This window comes from Leptodactylus fuscus, chromosome 11 (genome assembly GCF_031893055.1).
Source record: "Leptodactylus fuscus isolate aLepFus1 chromosome 11, aLepFus1.hap2, whole genome shotgun sequence".
NCBI lineage: Eukaryota > Metazoa > Chordata > Amphibia > Anura > Leptodactylidae > Leptodactylus > Leptodactylus fuscus.
Window position 1 is genome coordinate 38,988,875 of NC_134275.1, and position 22,149 is coordinate 39,011,023.

General features: G+C 44.9%; 2 protein-coding genes across 2 annotated transcripts in view; one reads left to right on the top strand and one right to left on the bottom strand.

Annotated features, from left to right (window-relative positions):
* FGD1 (FYVE, RhoGEF and PH domain containing 1) overlaps positions 1–22,149 on the bottom strand; it is a 53,002-nt gene that overhangs the window by 15,994 nt on the left and 14,859 nt on the right. The window contains exons 2-4 of the mRNA XM_075259507.1: positions 4,864–5,055; positions 2,827–3,004; positions 2,208–2,658 (exon numbers count right to left, since the gene is read on the bottom strand). Of these exons, the coding sequence (XP_075115608.1) occupies positions 2,208–2,658; positions 2,827–3,004; positions 4,864–5,055 (821 nt within the window). The remainder of the gene's footprint in view (positions 1–2,207; positions 2,659–2,826; positions 3,005–4,863; positions 5,056–22,149) is intronic.
* ITGAV (integrin subunit alpha V) lies at positions 13,485–21,180 on the top strand. Its single transcript, XM_075259529.1, has one exon. The coding sequence runs from the start codon at positions 13,561–13,563 to the stop codon at positions 16,696–16,698; it is 3,138 nt and encodes a 1,045-aa protein (XP_075115630.1). The 5' UTR covers positions 13,485–13,560; the 3' UTR covers positions 16,699–21,180.

The following is a 22,149-nucleotide window of genomic DNA, read 5'->3' on the forward strand; positions in this document are numbered from 1 at the left end:
CTTTTATTGCCCCAATGCTATACAGTAGATGGTGCTCGTTGTGCTGCTCCTATTACTTGTATAGCAGCAACCCGCTTACACTGCTCATCCACTAGCAACTTCCAGCTCCCAGAGACTACTGGAACAGCTGATCTGCATAGGGTCCTGGTATCGGACTCCTGCAGATCACAAGTAGATAGGACATCAGTATGAAAAATCAATTTGGATAAACCCCTTTAAATGTATAGAAAAGAATATATATAAGTAATGAGCTGCTGGGCACAAGGAGTTGGATATTTGGAGATTTCCGGTGAGTAATCCTCCATGAGGGAGTGTCTGACCTCCAGACACAACACAGATAACACTACGGCTGATTCTGCCGAATTCACAAGCTGCTGTGTTGGCGTCACAGTATCTGATAGGATTTGGGTTCATGCCTTTATCCGAGATAGACTGGCATCATAGACCCTGACTCAGCCAGCCTCCTGGGCCACTTAAAGGCATGATAACCTACAAACAGATCTGGTATGGTGCCATGTGAACGTACCTCACCCACAATTACGTTACTCATTCTTCCTGCTAGGGGGCCCCACCTCTGCTATTGTGTTATATGAGGATTAATCACAGATCTCCAGGCCTGCTGGAAGAGCTGGAATAAGAGGTAATGGGCACGACAGAGGAGAGGAGTATAGATGGCTTGACCTGTGTATTATAGCCGCAGTGTCATGACCGGCGTGGCGGTTTCCATCGGCATGCCCAGACAGAAGTTGGGGTGATGTATCTGCATTAAGGGGAATCCAGTAATAAAAAGTTACCCCTTATCCATTAGAGAAGATCTGATCTGTGGGGGGTCTGAATGCTGTGACCCCACTAATCATGAGAAAGGAGGGGTTTTGTACCCCAGTTTGATTGAAGCTGCAGGTTGGGCAGACTGTGCACCAGACCATTTATTTCAATTGGACCGCTAGAGATAGCCAAGTCCTGGGGTTCGGTTATCTATGGTGGTTTCCATTAAAAGTAACGAAGTGATACAAAACATCCCAGTTCTCATGGTCGATGGGGGTCTACAGTTCGGACCCCCATTGATCAACAATTTCTTATTGCAGACTATAGTTATTCTGTAGTGATTATGGGCAGAGTAGGGCACGTCCACTGTCCGCTCTCCTGTGTGGTGTTGGATACATTACCTGTCTGTTCTCTTCCTCTCCATTTTACTACATACTTGTTCTCCTCATGAAATAACAATGCTCAGCAAAGCTTTTTATCACTGCATTATGATGTCCCTCTGTTATTCTTCTAGGAAAAGTATGAATGAATGAACAGTTTGGAGTTCCAAGTTGAAGGTTGTTCCCAACAAGAGCTTACACTATTGTGTATGGACACATCATTTTTTTTACAAAGGAAATGGTAACATCCAATTATCAATTTAGCCATACATTTCCAGGAGGAACAAGAGGGGATCCGCACAATGTGAAGATCTAATAAATATGCTCTACCTCGCTAGTCACTGAATGTGAGAGGGATTAACGAGTAGAGGATTTGGGGGTGTCCTACCACTGAGACCCTCAACAATTCAGCAGCAAGAGTTAAATCTCCCTGCAAAGCCCCCACAGATGACATTGCTGTCTAAGAGTATCTAAAGGGTTTATCCACTCTCTGATATTGATGGCATATCCTAAGCATAGTCCATCAATTGTAGATCTGTGGTACTGAGTCAGCGCGGGAGAGTAGCGGCGATTGTAGGTCCAGAAGCTCAGTCCCGTTGAAGTCCATCCTAAGGATCAATTGTAGAAAGTGGATAACCCCTTTAAACTGGATTTCCACATCAGACAGTTCACAGGCAGTCCAGGCCGCTGAGATACGGGGCGATGTTAGAACAGATTGGTCATTTTCTTTCCATAACTAGCAAGATATTAACTCAGCTCATTAACCCCGCACAACCAATATAGTTTTTAGTTGGGAGAAGATATTTCACCTATGACCACAGCGTTCTCCTTATGGCACAGATCCTTTGGCTTTCTGGATGGATTGGATACTGTACCTACTGATTGTACACCTGCCATGTCATGTAAAATTGTCATGAACTATTTCATAGCTTGGAACAAGGACGACGTGGTGTGATAATTTTAATGCGTTCCAGCCACATTCTAATATGGCAGCGCTCATGTTCCTCAGACACATGCAGAGCAGCTGTGTGTATGGAGCTGAACGAAGTGACCTCATCTTACCTCACATGGATCCAGTCTTCTTGGAGTCAATTCTTCTTCTCCTCCGCTACCATCCTCCATGTCGCTGTCGCCTTCTGAGTCCCGAGGTGAGCTGTGTTTTACTGTGATAAGAGGGGGCTCCATCTCCTCTCTTCCCCCCTCTTCCACCTCGCCAAGGAAGCACATCTCCTCACTTGTGGATGGAGAGCTGATACTGTCAATGCCACTGTCCCTGTTTGCCAGTTTTCCCAAAGAGTCCTGTTCCCCTCTTTCTTCAGTATCGCCCCCTTCTACGACAAGTCTACGTCTTCTCTCCAGGCTTGCCTGAGACGTCTCCGGCTCTAGTAAATCGAGGAGCTTGTTTCCCAGATCTCCCATGCTGTAGCCAGGGTGCAGTGAAGAAGTGCTGTTGATTTCAGGGTCGGTGTCGTAGGCCGGACTGGTGCGTTCAGCGGGCAGGATGATTGGCTCCCTGAAAAAGTGAAGATACAGTATTATTGATCCATGTGGTGAACAGATCTGTATTTGAATAGTCAGGCCTGACTGTCACATCTGCTCTGATCGGATGACGCCGATCACAGCCAAACCATCTCTACTGTATCTGCTGAATGACAAGATCACCAGGGTCACAGTCACTTACCTTTCAAATTTCTCAATCAGGGAGGTGACTGCTGAGGGTGTCCCATCCTTGTTCTCTGGGCGCAGGGACACCCTGGCAAGGCGGGGGTCTGCTGGCAGTGGACGTGATGGGGGTGGAGGAATGTGGCCAGGAGGCCGGGGTCTTCTCACGCTCTGGAGGTGTGGGGGCTTTGGAGGAACTGCACAGGAAGTAGAGAGAGGGATGTAAATAACAGACCATTCCCACTTAATACAGACACATGAGGCAGCAGGCGTATAGCGGGCACACTTCATATACTGTATGTGACATTCAGCTGTGTAAGAGTTCTTATAATGAGAAAAGCTGGAAGCCACTGCCAGGGGTGAGGGAGGAGTCACAGCTGAGTCTGGCTCCACCCCATTCACAATAAATAAAAAGTTTTAGTGGCCTCTTACAATGTGAAGGTGCACCAGTCAGGGGTAAAGCAAGTAAGCACTGGGTGCAACAGTTAACCATCAAGTTCAGAACATGAAAAGTGTACAATTATTTAGGTTTCCTTTACGTTGATGTCACAGTACAGGGATAATACACATAGTGATGTCACAGTACAGGATAACACACACAGTGATGTCACAGTACAGGGATAATACACACAGTGATGTCACAGTACAAGGATAATACACACAGTGATGTCACAGTACAGAGATAATACACATAGTGATGTCACAGTACAGGATAACACACACAGTGATGTCACAGTACAGGGATAATACACACAGTGATGTCACAGTACAAGGATAATACACACAGTGATGTCACAGTACAAGGATAATACACACAGTGATGTCACAGTACAAGGATAATACACACAGTGATGTCACAGTACAGGGATAATACACACAGTGATGTCACAGTACAAGGATAATACACACAGTGATGTCACAGTACAAGGATAATACACACAGTGATGTCACAGTACAGGGATAATACACACAGTGATGTCACAGTACAGGGATAATACACACAGTGATGTCACAGTACAGGGATAATACACACAGTGATGTCACAGTACAGGGATAATACACACAGTGATGTCACAGAACATGGGTAATATATACAGCATGGGGATAATGCACACACAAAAAAATCGTATACGATGTAACATGACAGCATATGAGGAAAGCAATTCTAATGATGTTACATGCAAGTACAATGATGATCCCTATTTTCTGTAGATGATTATGGGATGGCCATCTTCTTGCCTGAGCCTTCTCCTCTGCTTGGTTAACAACATTTAGTAATAAGCTTTACAGCATAGTCATTGCCATAGGCAGCAATAGACCACAGCTACGGTAAGTTGTTGAAGTCTATGGGAGAGTTTTCTAGACCTGCTACATGTAGGGAGGGGGAGCATATAAACTGTGATATCATCTATTATCATTAATGGACGCAATAAGGACTCAGTGGTGTTATACATAGTGTAAATCTAGTATTAGGCTTAGTGGCCAGAGTGAAAATTCCAGAATACAGTACTTTTTAAAAATCCATAGAGTGTGACATGAAAAGTTAAAAATAAAATCATCAAAAATTCTTAAGAATTTGTCTAGCTTGGTTTTAATAAACCAAGCTGAAAAATCATTGCACCGCTGCTTTTAGGTAGACGGCATGCAACGTAAAGGAACAAGGAGGACGTAGTGCTTGTATGTGCTGCAAAGCCTCAATATTGGGTCCTGCAGACATATGGGGCCCAATTTCCTCTCTACAACATAAGACCACCCCAATATTATAGATAGTAAGTGGGGCCCCATGCCATATTTTGTAGCCCAGGAGCTTCAAGTTACACCTGGGGTGTCTGTTACAGATCAATAGTAAGGTTCCTTCATCTGTGGCTCCCTCCTTATTTGAAAAGAAGTTCTTCAGCAGTTGCAGTGTGTTATACTGTACCTGCCATACTTTATGTATGGGGGCACACTATATCTCGGTGTACCCCTCAGGCGCTGGCACTGTGGCTACTTTGTGGTTGGGTATATGTACATCGCACGCTCTCACTTCCTCTCTACCTATTTACAAGGGGCTCACCTTCAGGTTTGGTGTGTGGGGGGCGCCTAGGAGCTGATGGCTTGGAGGTGGGTTGCTCTGGGGGGATCCCATTGCAGTCGATTGTGTTTCCAGGGTCAGATCGGAGACGCTGGGGTTTATCTGGGTGCACGGAGATATGAGCTGGCTCCAAGGAGAGGCTCTTAACCAACACTGGATTCTTGGGCTGGAGCCCTGAAAGAAAAGAGGAAGTGGTAAGAAACCTAAAGACATGAGAAAGAAGGCTGATTCACAGGCAGGAGAGAAGAGATATGCAGACATATGTATGTGAATTCCAAGACTGGATAGATGGAGAACAGGCCAGACATGTCCGATGACTAGAATTGCTAGAATCATAGTAAAGACTGACACTTTGTAATGAAGATAGGTAATGCAATCCTGAATAGCGATGCCCGTTTATATTTTGCTAATGGAAGTTTATATTATTTGTCGCCCAGATATGCCGCCATTACCCAAACTGAGAAGATAATTGTCATGTGTAAATAAGGTTTCCGCCTAAAATAATAAAATTAAAATAGGTCATCGGACTATTCTCTTTAGCCAAGTTGTAAAAATTTCTACTCAGCGGATTATTAATGTGTGGTGTCTGGAAAAGCTGGTGACAACCCATAAATCCATCACTACTAATCCTATAAATATGGTCACCCAGCTTTCCCGGACTCCTGATCACCAGCTAATACATCTGTAACTCCTCTATTGAAGATCAACCCACAAATCTGTCATTACAGATTCTTTAAGAATTTTCACCCAGCTTTCCTTGACTCCTGATCAGCAAATATTACATCCCTAACTCATATACTGAGGAGCAACCCATGTGTCACTATAGTTCCTATGAGAATTTTCACCAAGCTTTCCTGATCTCCTGACCAGCAGATAATACATCTATATTGAGGATCATCCTATAAATCTGTCACTACAGATCCCATAGTTGTCACCCAGCTTTTCTACACTCCTAGTCAGCAGATAAGACATCTCTGACTAATTCTCCATTGAGTGTTGTTATGTAAACAAACACGATGGCGCCCTCAGTGGTGGTCTCTGAGCCCTGCACTATTCATAGACTTCCCCTTTAAATACAGGCCGGATCTCATGGCTCGCCAGTACACATGCTTGGTGGTGTCGGTGCTCAGACAGTCTTAATGAGATTTGCAATGGGTTTCAAGGGTCACATAACTTTGGTAGTCTGCCAGCCCCACCATGGTCGGTTGTTTCGCTGCATACAAAGCACATTTTTGCCATTCAAGCCGACTTAATCCATGCAATATTTTTATCTGTATCTCCGGCATGTTTACTACTGCCTACTCTTCTTTATGTACCGGCTGCTCCACCCATAACATGTAACTGCAAGTTATTCAAGGCAAAAATTAACCCCTCGGATCTTGCTTCGCCAAACCAAGCGCCAACCATACTAGAATAGCAAAAATATAATTAAAGCAACGTTAACTGTGAAATCACTAGTGTATAAAAGTACGCTGTATGCAAGAAAAGAGCTGCCGCCATTGTGTCCACATCTGTACATTGTAGTAGTAGTAGTGGTCATGGGGGCAGGGATCTTCACAACTTCCTGACAGTAGGGAGCTGTTCACACCACATTTGTCAGTGTTTGCTAAATGTATGCGCCAGACTCAAAGCGTGAAGTGAACAGGAGCATAGTCCAAGAGTACTAGTCACTCTGTCTGATAACAGCAGATGTGTTTCAAATTGTAGATGATATAGAATTTAATGTCTCGGAAAATTCTGGTGACAGAAGGGTTAATCCCATGCACGCACACACATCATTGGCGAAGTTCTCGGTGGACAACAGAGCACATAGATGGCATCTGTAGTTAGTCTTTGTTTTCACGGACCCTATCATTAGAATAGACGGAGCAAGGAATAAAGCAGACAGGGATGGGGCCGCCTCCATATTTAGTGTCTCAATCCTGCGGCCCCCACAAGAACCCATAAAATACAAGTGTGTCCTTGGGGCTGTAGAAATGAATGGGTCCGTATACCATCCAGTACTATAGATCCAGAAGAACAGAGATCACATGGACCAAAATGATGGTGGTGTGCACGAAGCCTTATACATGCAGAGGTCAGTGTCATGTTATCAGAGTATACGGCTACTGAGTCAGGTCCTCTTATCCGATTTACTTTACATGTTCCCCTATTATTACCACTTCACGGAAAAATTTTTAGATTTTCCCATCCTATAATGGTTCCTGATTCAGGCGATGATAGCAGTTTTCCTGTTCTTGCATTCTTTCCAGCCTTGGGTTATTTTGTGATAGTCTGCGTCTTTGGGCCTATAGGCAGAATACAGGCTGCCAATAATGGTGTCCTCCAGATGTATATACAGATTTGCACAATATAATCATACACTTACTAAATATCCAATCCCAGAAATATAGGACGTACACCCAGCTACACTACCCCAATCCCATATACTTTCTATAATCCTGAAGATTACACCTTACCAGTTGAGGGCTCGCGGTAGGGTAAATATAGGTTTGGTGGCAAGCCCTTTGGTCTATTCAGCATCAGTAATGTTGCAGAAACATGACATAAACTAACCCAATCCCCACAGCTCCCTCCGCCGCTCATACCTGTCTCCTTGCCATACACCTGGAGTCTCCAAGAAGTTCTTTACTCAGCAGCTGTTTCTGGCAGGCACTGGAGGAGGGAGTGGTGAACGGGCAGGAGGTAGTGAGTGACAGCGCGGGAGGAGGGGGGTTCTAGTGAATAGCGTGTGAGCCAAGGAGTTAGACAGAGATGACAGAGAACAAACACACAGCCATCTCTTAGGGTGGTGAGACAAGGGAACGGAAACACCTCTGTGCTGCATACCTGCCTGGCCTTCAGATTGATAGCCTCAGCCCCTCCTTACACTGACAAGGTATGCATGTGTTCTCAATGAAGAGCGGGTAATAGGAAACTGACAACCACTTATGGCGGCAGCTTAGCTTGTTGAAATCCAGCATGAAAACCCCTTCTTTTCCTCAACATCTGCCATTAGGGGAGTCAGAACATCCCCTTAGGCCTTATTCACATGAAAGTGAAAAACAGCCACATAACAGCCATTATAAGAACAATGTGAAGATTTAATAAGACTGGCGTTCAGTATGTCAGTCTTAATAAGGGCTTGACCAGGCACAGGGCACGGCAAGTATATAAAGAAGGGTACCACAATATCAGCCTTCTATGCCAGATGACTGCTGTACAGTGGAGATACATTGCCCCCAATGACAGTGAATGCACGGACTCACAGGTCCAGGAAATCTCTGCTTTTATTCTTTTTTTTATAATGATCCATTAAAAACAGATGAAAGATAAATGACAATCGGCTGTCACATAAGCACCATTGGGCATGGGACAGATACAAGATGGCTCTTAAAAGCCAACCAATTAGTTATGTAAATAAGGCCATACACATCACATGATTGTACAGTCCAGCCAAAATTTGGGGGTTCACCCTGACATTAATCTAATGTGGATGGCGACCTTAAAGGGGTTGATCCATCACTAACAACCCGGGTCAGAATGCAGCCCCCAGGGCAATCAGATGAATGACTACCCTGTAATACAAGGGCACCCCCTAAAGTCTGTCTGAACAGCCTGAATAGGACACATAGACAGCGGGCTATATTCACACTGTGTTTGGGGTACACACTGGGAAAGCTCTTGCTGGATATGCCAGACATCAATAGGGCACCAGTGAGCGGACATATTCCAGTGTCATACATTGGGGTGTCAGCATACCGTGCCTTTTACTGGTAAAAGAATAGTGTAGCTGAATAAAGCTCTGTTCAGATTGAATACAGCAGGAGGATCAGGCTGCCACATCCCCTGTGAGACCAAAGATCGCCATCTTGGACAACGACTCCTTCAGTAATGTAAGTGAATGGAGTCATGCAGTGACCTTGGCTATGTGGCCACCATGTTATTTGTGTGCTCAGAAGTCGCAGTCACAAGATCCCCCTAGATCACAATGGGACTTACATTAGTGAAGGAGTCACAAGGCAATATGGCAATCATTGGTGGTCCCAGCCTTAACCTCCGATGGCAGATTCTGCCCTATGCCACTGTGTAGGGACTATGGCTACATTGGGCATATGTCATGTATACATAATAATAATACATTTTATTTATATAGCGCCAACATATTCCGCAGCACTGTACAATTTATAGGGTTCAGATACAGACATACATAACAAAGAACGTCATTTCACACAATGGGACTGAGGGCCCTGCTCAAAAGAGCTTACAATCTATGAGGTAGAGGGGGTGACACAAGAGGTAGCAGGGGCGGCATTGCTTATACAGTGTTCAGACAATTTTGTGCATTAGGAATTGTGATAGGCTTGTCTGAAAAGATGCGTCTTTAGTTTGCGTTTGAAACTGTAGAAATTGGGAGTTAATCTTATTGTCCGGGGTAGAGCATTCCAGAGAAGTGGTGCAGCTCGGGAGAAGTCTTGTATACGAGCGTGGGAGGTTCTGATAATAGAGGATGTAAGTGTTAGGTCATTGAGTGAGCGGAGAGTACGATAGGGTGAAAGACAGAGATGAGGGAGGAAATGTAGGGAGGTGCGGCATTATGGAGAGCCTTGTGGATGAGGGTGATGACTTTATATTTTATTCTATAATGAATAGGCAGCCAATGTAGTGACTGGCACAGACCAGAGGCATCGCTGTAGCGTCTAGCCTGATAGATGAGCCTGGCCGCTGCATTCAGAATAGATTGTAGAGGAGAGAGTTTAGTGAGGGGAAGACCGATTAGTAAGGAGTTACAGTAGTCAAGGCGAGAATGAATTAGAGAGACAATAAGTGTCTTTAGTGTATCTCCTTTGGAGTACTGTATACTGCATTGTGAACATACGGAAATGAATGGGTATCTGCGGCAATACTGGGCACATCCCATAGATGTGATTTCTGGGGGGAATAGTAGCCATGTTTTTGTAAGACAGGCTGTGTTGGTATAGCAGGTTCCTGAGCGATCAGCTGTGTCCACAGGAGATCAGTGTCATGTATCTGCCGTGTACATGTCACATACAGGAGAGCGCAGGGAAACCACTAGGACTCACATTGCCCATAGCAACCAATCACATCCTACCTTTTATTTTCCCAATGGAGAGTAAAAAATAGTAGAAGGGATCTGATTGGTTGCTGCTCTGCCACAAAACCTATAGCAGCCCATAGTGACTACAAGTCCCAGAACTTCCTGCTCAGACTTGTAGTTTCACAACGGTGAGGATTCCCCCCAATTACAGAAGGCGACATCTGGTACCTATTATTATTAGTGCAGCCTTTTTCCCATAAAGTTCGGGCCCCATGGCGATATTACATATGGTGATGATTGCTCTGCCCCGTCACTATAAACCTCTGTATAATACCGCATGTGATCACTGCTCATATTAACCTATGAGGTACAGGAAATAGTAACTGAACAATCTGAAAAAAAAAAATTGCAAAAAATATATTACATTTTTATCAGGTCCGTAGCACCCCCTATAGTATAAAAATAAAGGAAAAATACTGAAAACACCTAAAACTGCAACGTACAAGTCTCTACTACATGATGATCTTTATATTAAATGGAGGGATCTGTTAGATATGATCTGTCCAATCACTACCCAGTCCCCATTATTGTGACTATTGCATGTCAATGACTGGATCTGTTAGATATGTCCTGTCCAATCACGGTCATTGTGACTATTGAATGTAAATGACTGGATCTGTTAGATCTGATCTGTCCAATCCCAGACTTTGTGACTATTGCATGTCAATGACTGGATCTATTAGATATGTCCTGTCCAATCACGGTCATTGTGAGTATTGCATGTCAATGACTGGATCTGTTAGATCTGATCTGTCCAATTGCATGTCAATGACTGGATCTGTTAGATCTGATCTGCCCAATCTCAGTCTTTGTAACTATTACATGTCAATGACAGGATGTAGATGGTGGACTCTGGCAATTACTGGGACGACGTCATGACTGGAGCCATCATCTTTATGTATGACAAGGTAATGGGGCAAATAAATACATGTCTCAGCCTGAGAGTGACGGTCACAGCTCCAATGATGGCGGACATGTCATGTAATACGCATAGTACCTGGGAAATACACGTAATAAATAACAGCCAGTACATGGAAAATAACAGAGAAGAGGTGGGAGGGCGATCCGGGAAAGGGAGGGACAGCCTTGCATTCCTAGCACATTACCTGTCACTATGATCCAGACAGCTGCATGTGACGCACGCTTCCTCACCCCGGACACCTGACGTACTGCGGCTATCCCGCCTTCACACCTAGCAATCCAGCTGTATAAACCTTTACTGTGTGGATAAAGTCCACCAACAGAAAGCTAGATCTCTATAATGGGACATGGACATTTTATTTGTGAGAGATTAAAAAGTAGCTTCTTTCTTCCAGAAATAGCACCACCCTTGTCTGTAGGCTGTATCTGGCAATGAGTCAGAGCTGCAATACCAGGTGCAGTCTGTAAACAGGAGTGGCACTGTTTCTCAAAGAAAGAATTCATATTTTTACTGACGCTTTTAAAAGAAAACCTGTTCCCACTTTGGGTCGACTTTTATGCAGGGGTACAGCTGTAGCAGTCACTACTAGGTCCTGAAGGGTCCCCAAAGACCATTCTGCCACATAAAACATGGGGACCATACCCCAAAACAGATCCCATTATAATCCGATACAACCTATAATTGAGGTGGCTATAATTGTGGTTCTCCTCCCGCCTGGATCCAAAAAACAGGGGGTAACGCAGACTGCAGATAAAGCCAAAAATATCATTTTCCTGAGAGCAAGCAACCACAAATTGTCTGCAAGTTCAGTCCTGTAGGTAGGTAAGTTCACCTGCACAATGTATACATGGCCCGGGGCTAGATAGCGAGCCTTCCCAATGTTATCTGCCGCCACACGCATAATACACAACGGGCGACCATGTGGTCTTCAGAAACAGAAAAGGAGCGCGGCACTGTCACCCCATTCTAGAAATCACAGGGGGCCATAGCACTAGGACCTACAGCTGGCATAGGCATTGATGTAGTTTAAAGTCACACGTCCCTGGTCACCACTGCAGCCATGTTACTCTATAAGGGTGCATGCACACTACGTAACGCCGGGCGTGTATGAGAGCCGTACACGCCGGCGTTACAGCAGGGCTGCTGAACACTTCCCATTCACTTCAATGGGAGCGCTCGTAAACAGGGAATTTTCCCAGATCACTGGTACTTTCCAGGTAAGGGAACCTCCCTTCCCCCCCCCCCCCCCCCCCCCCCACACACACACACACACACACACGTAGCACCAAAGTGACAGTCACCAGCTGAGGGATCTGGATTAAAGGGGTATTCCACCAACACTCATGATCACAGAAAATCAGACGTCTATTTCTTAGTTATATCTGCTCTTTAGAAAGCTGGGTGGTAACCCACCGATCAACAGAATTGGTGAAAAACTAGAGAGGTGCTATTTGGGGGCTATAATTGAGGTGATGCTGGGTGTCACTCAGCTTTCCTAGATACATAATTCAGATGTGTCAGCTGTGCAGGCTCTAGGGCGATGAAGAAATGACTGGACTGCGGCCATGCTCATTATCAAGAGGCTCCATATAAGGACACTGGAGGAGCCGCTGTTTACTTTATGCAGAGAATGCAGGGCCCAGGCAGTAACCGGTGCAGGCAGCAGCCCCCATTAACCCTTCCTATGCCGCAGCACATTCTCAGGACACCACTTCCTTACAATGAGAGACATATGTGTATTACTAGTGTCACACACAATGAGATACATGTGTGTCATGTCACAATAAGGGGGGGGGGGGGTGATGTCAGCAGGACAGGGGGTGGAGGGGGAGAGAGGAGGGGGACAGGGAGGTCTCCGGGCTCAGACAGAATTTATACAGAATCAATAGAATTATCCGGATTATGGTAGAGAGGTAATGTGCAAAGAGAATGGGCACTGCTGCCCTGCAGCCCCCGCCCAATATCCCTAGCACTGCCTGATTAACCCCTGCAGCCCCCCTCCCAATATCCCTAGCACTGCCTGATTAACCCCTGCAGCCCCCCTCCCAATATCCCTAGCACTGCCTGATTAACCCCTGCAGCCCCCCTCCCAATATCCCTGCCACTGCCTGATTAACCCCTGCAGCCCCTCCCAATAACCCTAGAACTGCCTGATTAACCCCTGCTTCCCTTCCCAATATCCCTGCCACTGCCTGATTAACCCCTGCAGCCCCTTCCCAATATCAATAGCACTGCCTGATTAACCCCTGCAGCCCCCCTCCCACTGCCTCATTAACCCCTGCAGCCCCCCTCCCACTGCCTCATTAACCCCTGCAGCCCCCCTACCACTGCCTCATTAACCCCTGCAGCCCCCTCTCCCTCCACATCCCCCTCCTCGCCTGATACACTGTATTAACCCCTGCAGCCCCCTCTCCCTCCACAACCCCCTCCTCGCCTGTTACACTGTATTAACCCCTGCATACACCCCCTCCCTTCCTGCAGGGCTGACATGCCCGGGTCTGGCCGTCTCCCGCCCGCACTCCCCGCCCTCCCGGGATGACTCTCCCCCGGCCCGGCCTCCGTGCCTGCCCCCAGCCCGTCTCATCAGAAAACAAGGAAAGTCCCAGGATCGGCGGAAGTTTATCCAGTGTCCAGGCTGGGGCTCGACTGCGTCGGTCTGATGGGAAGAGAATCTGCCCGGAACAATCTCAGACGGTGCGACACAATGGGCGCCGCCGGCCTCCTCCTCCTCCTGCTGCTGCTGGTGTCCGCGTCCTCCGGCTTCAATCTGGACTCCGACAACCCCCTGGTCCACTCCGGCCCTGAGGGCAGCTACTTCGGCTTTGCTGTGGACTTCTTCCTCCCCGATGCCAGCTCCTCGTTCCTCCTCATCGGTGCCCCCAAAGCCAACACCTCCCAGCCTGGCATCACCCAAGGTGGAGACGTGCAGAGGTGCGACTGGAGGAATGCCCAGTGCCAGTCCATTGTCTTCGACTCTACTGGTAACAGAATGTTTGGCATCAATGACCCCATAGAGTTCAAGTCCAACCAGTGGTTTGGGGCATCCCTGAGGGCCAAAGATGACACTATCCTGGCATGTGCCCCCCTGTACCACTGGAGGACCCAGCAGAGGAAGCAGGAGAGGGAACCTGTTGGGACTTGTTACCTGAAATCTGGGAGCAAGATTGTAGAATACGCCCCCTGCAGGTCCAACTCCAAACATGATGCCCAGGAGCAAGGCTTCTGCCAGGGTGGATTCAGTGTGGACTTTACTAAAACCAACCGGGTACTACTGGGTGGGCCTGGCAGCTTCTACTGGCAGGGGCAAATAATTTCAGACGCTGTGGACGATATCGTAAGTAGCTACGATCCAAACAACTACAGCATTTTGTATGCCAAACAGCTAGCCACACGCGCTGCCAGCCCCCAGTACGATGACAGCTACCTGGGCTACTCGGTTGCCGTTGGGGACTTTAATGGTGACGGCATTGAAGACTTTGTTTCAGGTGTCCCCAGAGCTGCCCGCACACTAGGCATGGTATCCATATACGATGGCCAGAGTATGACATCAATGTACAATTTTACTGGAGAACAGATGGCCGCCTACTATGGTTATTCCGTTGCCACCACTGATATCAATGGGGATGGCTTGATGGACTTGTTTGTTGGTGCCCCGCTTTTTATGGACCGAGGTTCAGATGGGAAGCTTCAAGAAGTCGGTCAGGTGTCTGTTTACACACAAAGCAAATCTGGCCTACAGGTATTGACCAAATTGACTGGGTTTGACCCATTTTCAAGATTTGGGGGTTCTATTGCCCCACTAGGTGACTTGGATCAAGATGGATTCAATGACATTGCAATTGGCGCACCTTACGCTGGAGAAAATAAAAGGGGCCTGGTCTACATCTACAATGGCAGAAGCTCTGGCATGAGTACAACACCATCTCAGGTTCTTGTAGGACAGTGGGCATCCAACACCATGCCGGCAAGCTTTGGATACTCGCTGAAAGGTGCCACCGATATTGATGAGAATGGTTACCCGGACCTGGTGGTTGGAGCCTTTGGGGCTGATAAGGCCATACTGTACCGATCCAGGCCAGTTATCACTGTGAACGCGGTACTGGAAGTGAACCCCTCACTCTTAAATCCCGATAGTAAGACATGTAACCTTCCCAATGGAGCCCCAGTCTCCTGTTTTGATGTAAAATTCTGCCTGAAGGCCAGCAGTAAAGGCAAGGTACCCCGTGACTTGGCCTTCAAGGTCGAACTCACACTTGATAGGCTTAAGCAAAAAGGTGCGGTGAGACGGGCGTTGTTTCTCCACACCAGGCAGCCCACTCATTCCAAGGACATGACTGTGATCAATGGTGGAACCATGCGTTGTGAAGAATTAAAAGCATATTTGCGGGATGAGAGTGAGTTTCGAGACAAGCTTACGCCTATCACAGTCTTCATGGATTACCAAATGGATTACAAGGCGGCCGCTGATCCATCTGGACTAATGCCAATCCTAAATCAGTTTACCCCTGCCAACGTAACCAAACAGGCCCACATATTACTGGACTGTGGTGAAGACAACATCTGCAAACCAAACTTGATTTTGTCAGTAGAAAGTGAGCAAAAGCAACTGTATATCGGAGATGACAGTCCTCTGACATTGTTGGTTGACGCCCAGAATCAAGGTGAAGGGGCCTACGAGGCTGAACTTTTTGTACAAATCCCTCCCCAAGCTGACTTTATTGGGGTCGTCCGAAACAACGAAACTTTAGCAAGGTTATCCTGTGCATTCAAGACGGAGAATCAGACAAGGCTTGTTGTATGTGATCTTGGAAACCCTATGAAGGCCGGAACAAGAGTGGTAGCAGCCCTCCTCTTCAGTGTACATCAGCTAAATGAGATGGATGATACCGTCAACTTTGACCTCCAAATACGAAGCTCAAACCAATATGACAACACCAGCCCCCAAAAATCACTGCAGATAGCCTTGGCTGTGTTAGCAGCAGTAGAAATAAGAGGAGTTTCTACCCCAACTGAAGTTTTCTTGCCAATTGCCAACTGGGAACCCAAAGAAAACCCAACAACAGAAGAAGAAGTTGGTCCACTTGTCCAACATGTCTTTGAGCTCCGAAACAATGGACCAAGCACATTCAGCAAAGCAATCCTCAATATCCAGTGGCCTTACAAATACCAAAGCAAAACCTTACTCTACATAATTCAATATGAAATTGATGGCCCCATGAACTGTACTTCCGATGTTGTCATCAACCCTCTCAACCTCACGCCTTCCAGTTCACTGGCAGATGACATAAAAAATGTCACCCGTCACGAACGCAATCGCCGTGAAATTGTAGAGGTGGAGGGGGACTTGCAGACTCTCAGGTGCGGAACAGCCCAATGTCTCAAGATTGAATGCCATGTAGAGCGTGTGGAGAAAGGAAAAAGTGCCATTTTATATATTCGATCAAGACTATGGACACCAACCTTCATGAATAGCGAGAACCAAAATCATTCCTACTCCCTAAAGTCTTCTGCCACATTCCGGGTCTTGGAATTCCCATATAAAAACATGATCCTTCCTGATATAAACAATTCTACAGAGGTCACTACTAACATTCTTTGGGTTAACCAGACATCTGGGGCCGGGGTACCCATCTGGGTCATAGTACTTGCAGTGTTGTCAGGTTTGCTACTTTTGGCTCTAATGGTCGCCATTATGTATAAGCTTGGGTTCTTCAAACGTGTACGTCCTCCTCAGGAGGAAACTGAGAGGGAGCAGCTGCAGCCTCAAGAAAATGGTGAGGTAGCCACTGACGCATGAGTCCACCATTCCTTCTCTTCAGTAACAATGTTTGGTGTCAAGCTGACATGAAATCATAGAAAATTTTTGTTGGATAGACCAACATAGCAATTCATTGAGAACTGAATAGAATATGATATGGTGGTGGATCAATAGGCTCCATTCTAATGAATAATGTCTCTTATCACGGATGACCTCATGATGTGTAGGACTGGGCCATGATGGTACAGGTTGTCCATAGTTCTATACGTCCTTCTTACATGATACAAGATCCTATAGATTTCAAAAGAACCCAAGTATTTCATCAAAAAGTTTTTAGATTTTTATAAATTATGACAAGTAGCTTGTGAACTTTGTAGTTCCTTCTAATGTTGCAAAAGTTCTTACCTTGGTCCACCTGCACCCTCATGGCTGAGGGTAACCTGATCTCCTTTGGTTGATGTCCACTCTTGAACATATCTGAGGAGACCAGGTAGCTTGCCTTCAGCCACAGGGGTGGGAGAGGACAGAGCTGAACGTTTTATCTGGAGATCTATGATGGAGACTGATAATTTAATGGTTACAAGAACTTTCTCATGCGCCAGTAACATTGGGATGCATTTCTGGAATACTCTGAATAGTTTCTATTAGTGGGTGTGATCTCTAGTTGCATTAACCCCGACCATTTACCTCGAAAATAATTCTGCATCAGTTTAAGTAAAGTTTTGCAAGTACTTTTTTTTAATGGAACTAGAAGGTCCTAGGAGTGGTCAGTGTAGGGAGTATACTGAGTGACATCATCAGAAGAGCTTTTTTTTACATCAGATTTTTGATTCGGAGCAGTTCTTCCTGTTTTTGCGAAGAATTAGACTCCCACTTTGTTGGCAGTTTTTTGAGGCCGGCAGATGTTTTACTGACTAGAGTTGTTAGGAAGGTCTTGACAGTCTATGGTCAATGCAAAGTGACATTATTGACGTGTGGTAGCTTGCTGATGTCTGGATTTTACACTTTTTGGAGCTCATCCCTTAGATCCACAGTTTCACTACTTCAAAAACTGTGGCTTCAAGGCTCATGCACATGGTGTAATACAGCACCAATATTACCCCTACTGTACCTCCATATGGTAATGCCAGAGCATGGGTTATGTATTTGTATTCTGTTGCTGTAGGAAGGCACAACTGTGGCACTGAATTTAAGATACTCCCAACTGTTGTTCTACATGCCCTGTGCCCACAACTTATCATGTGCATGAGGGCCTTAAGCCCATGTTTTATGATGTAGTCAATATAGTATAGATTTGTTTTGAAGAGGGTCTTTCACTCCCTCCACCAATTCTTTGGCTCCTTAAGTAGGTGATTCTGCCATAGTTGGAATTTTCTCTGTAGTCCCTACCATTCCTGAGCAATCACTTCTGCTATCTTCAGCACAGTTATACTGTGAGTATTCAGGTGGGCAGTCCTGAGCCAGAGCAGGTAGTCTGGGACCGCCCACCAGACCGTAGAGAGCGTATTTAGCAGATTGGGTGTATCAACAAATTACTCAGGAACGGTGGGGGCCTTAGAAAAAATTCCAACTGTGCCAGAATCAGTGGAGCCTATTAAAGGATGCTAAGAATTACAGATGGTGAGAGGTCCTCTTTAATTATATGTAATTTCCCTTTTCATATATATATGGTCCTATCCTACAGATCAATGGGATTTTATATATTGCTTAACACTGCCAACCAAGATTCAGCTACTAAAAATTAAAAAAAAAAAAAAAAAAAACCATAAGTACTGAGCGAACACATCCTAAAATATTAACATGTAAGTGCACTTTTTTAAAAAAAAACTTTTAGATTTTTTTTTTTTTTAATAACTGCTGATGTTAATTGCTTTTGAATTCATTGAGCATTCGTGTTACTGACTTATCACTGCCAAAAGATACTGCAAAGGGGAAAATCACCCGCAAAGAAAAAAAAAAATCACCTTTTTTATAGTATTAGTAAAGTCACTTTTGTTTTTACAATGTTATGTATGGCTATGTATGTAAAGCATGTATGCGGAAAATTGTGGGGAAGGGTGCCTGTTTGTTATGGAGTCTCATGGCTGCTCTTTCTTTAAACAGCGCCACTGTAGAGCATGGGCTGTATGTGGTATTGCCGCTTGCCTGATTCGCTGGAATGGATTGGAGTTGAAATACCATACACAGCCTGTAGACAAAAGGTGCGCTGTTTTCTGAAGAAAGCAGCGATATTGGTCACACGTGTCAATGTAAAAACACCCATCAGCATGTAATGTACATTATATGCTCGGGAAAACCTATATACTGCATAGATGTACCTAAAACGGTATTTAGGATATGGATGGAGCTGCCCTTTAAGACTTTATGGTACATTTCTGAGGTAAATTTTAGAAAACTGGTGTATATAGAGTAGTAGAGTTGCCCATGGCAACCCATTACGTTATGATAAAATCTAACTGGTTGCTATGGACAAATGCTGGGGCCTGGTGACACACTCCCTTTAAGAGGGTTTCCTTATGGCCGTCCAGTTCTGGTTCTTTTTCTACATACCATGAATTGATGTAAGACGTATTTGCCTTGCAGAAGTTAGAAGGAAACTGCTGATGTTATCAGTCTGTCTTGGTTTTGCAATGGAGTCATTGTGAGGTAAACCAGAGAAAAATGCGCTATATATAGAGAATGAGCTTGTAACTTCCATGAATTTTTTTGTAAATGTATTTTTATATGATGGTACTTTTTGGTTTTTTTAAAAAAAAATAAAAAATTCTCGTTGAGCTGGTTATAGATGTGCCAATTCTCTGTCTGATCCAAGACGTATTGGGGCGATATCATCATCGCTGACCGTTCATTCTTTTTGCAATGAAATGGGGAGGGGATATAAGCGGTGCCAGATGTGCTAGGCCAGGAATCATCTGTCGCACAACGCATCGTGCCCCTTGGTTGTGGGCGTACAGGGCTTCGTAGAAAGAAAGATTAATGGGATCTGCCTACAGGAATATATGTAGAGCTGCCATTGGGTTCCCACGCTTTATTGTGTTTTGCCCCCTGTCTTTGAAAACCGGGGTGACAACTTTTTGTAATATGGATATTAAAAAAATAAAGGAGTATTTTTCTGGTTGTGGGTTGTTTTTTTTAGGAGGTTGCACAAGTCCTTAGGCTATATTTAACAATGGCCGATTCTTAGCTAAAGCCGCAAGGGTCTGTTATCTTAGAACAAAGTCAGTCTTGAGTGACTAGTGACAAGGACTCGCTTTTTAGAGGACGACAAAAAGACAATGGTTCCTTCAAAGCTTGTTATTTTTGGATTTTAGGTATGTGCTGTATATTGTTAGTGCTACGGCTGGGAAATACTGGGCAGACTGCCCCGAGGTGAGAGTAACCTGCGGTAATATTACCGCACTGCGACTTACATCGCGTGTTGTACAATGGATTGGAAATGTATAATATGGCCACCCCATCCATTCATCTACATGGTCATTGGTTGTCCTAACTTCTGGCCATCTTTAGAGGGGTTCTCCTATAACCCCTAGCTATGTCTCCTACGTAGATACCCACATTGAGACTAGTGGTAGGGCCACAAAAATCAGAATATAAAAAGTTGCCAAAGTGACGGAGAGGTTAGTATAACGCCGGTACAGTTTTTTGCACGATTCAATGAATTGGCCTTTTTGGTAAAATAAATTGAGACTTTCCATAAGTGCCTAACATTATACAGAGATATGTTACTTAGATAACCCTCAATCTTGAGCCTCATCGATTTGGCAAAGCAGAGAGCGTCTGTAAAGAGTGTCTCTCACTTTGGAGGACCCAACACATCCGTGCATTATATGGACAGACCATTGATTTCAATGGGAAATGTGTAATACTTCATTTCTCCTGTGGTGTTGCTGTAGAGAAATTGAACACCTGCTGTTTGGTCCAACCATAGATTACAGATGATTGCTGGGGCATCACTGATGATCAGCCTGTTGTCATGGGACTGTCCAGAATGGGAAAACCCCTTTAAGAAAGTATTGATAGATATTGACCTCATTTTTATTGTAGTAAAAGTATATATAAAAGTATAACTGAACACCTAAGGTACAGTGCTAGAAGGCGGCCATTTTTGGGGCTGAACCACTACTAATGAAGGGGGGGGGGAGGTTAATAAATAATAGGAAATTAATGAAAAAAAATCCATATTAATACTGCTCATTCTAATGTTATTTGGCAAGTCATTCATAATGAGATCAGCTTAGGGGCCCAATATGACCACAAAAGGGTAAAACCGATCCACAGGACCTGAGGGGAGCCTGAGTTTGAAAATTAAAGAAGTCACCCAATAGGTTGCTATGGGCAACTGCTCTGCTTTATGTTTACTTACTATTACTACTAGTCAGCACATTTTCTAGGCCTTCTTTTATAAACTTTTGTTTTCTTTCCTTGGATTTTGCACTGATTTTCATATTTTCTCGGTTTTGGATTATAGTTACGTACCCTGTGATGCTTGACTGTTTGTAAAAAAAAACATTTCAATAAACTTTACGCTTAAAAGGACTTGTGATGTGTCTTTGTCCTCCATTTTCATCTAGACAACATTTTGGGGATCACATACATGACACTATGACAGATGCCCCAGAGAACACGACAACAACTCATGTCACGACAACTTTCAGAATTATACCGGTTACCCTTGGAAACAGACAACAGGATACAGCCACTCTGTTGTCGGACATGTGACCTAACTGCTGAGCTGTAAAGGTGGCTATATACCGCCTCAGGTGATCGTATAGTAGCCAAAGGTGTGCCGAAAGACACTTTTATCATACGTGAAGCCAATGATGCTCTATGGGACGTTACACATATATGTCAGGAGGCTTTCCTAGATTTTACACCAAACATAAAGCCCAAAAGTGATGTGAATCTTGAATGTGCTTGAAGTGTGAAAGGAGAAGAAAAAAATACAAAATAGATTTTTAACTGTATGTAGATTTAGAACTGGTGCTGGCACAATATAGAGGTGGACATGTACCATGACAGATGCCAGGGGTGTAGGTAGTAGTTGCCCTAGGCAATGATGCCAGACAGGGCCCTGTGTTATATAACAAGACTGCACTATTCTATATGGCACACATGGTAGATAAAAGGGGCTGTTATAGATTTTGCTTTGGGACCGAAGAGCATGAAGTGACCTCTGACAGCTGCTCTGGCTTTTGGAGGCCATTCAGCTGTTAAGCTGACCATACACATTAGTCTTCTGTATTTTTATGGCCACTATTTGCTGTCTTAGACATTTTTGGCCAGCCAAATATATTAGTGTTTTACATGATCATCCAAAAGCGTCCAATCATCATTAGTAACTAAGCTACCCCAATTGGGCATTTTAGTTGATCCTGTGGATGGTTGGATCATTCGTACATCGAATGAATGGCCGCATGAAGGCAAGCTTTGGCCACGACTTTGCGCTACCTAAGATCGCTGTGTTGTCTGCGATTCCTTCACCAGTGTTTG

Bases quoted from the DNA above. Each gene is read 5' to 3' on its own strand.
- ITGAV (XM_075259529.1), top strand. From the start codon at position 13,561: ATGGGAAGAGAATCTGCCCGGAACAATCTCAGACGGTGCGACACAATG.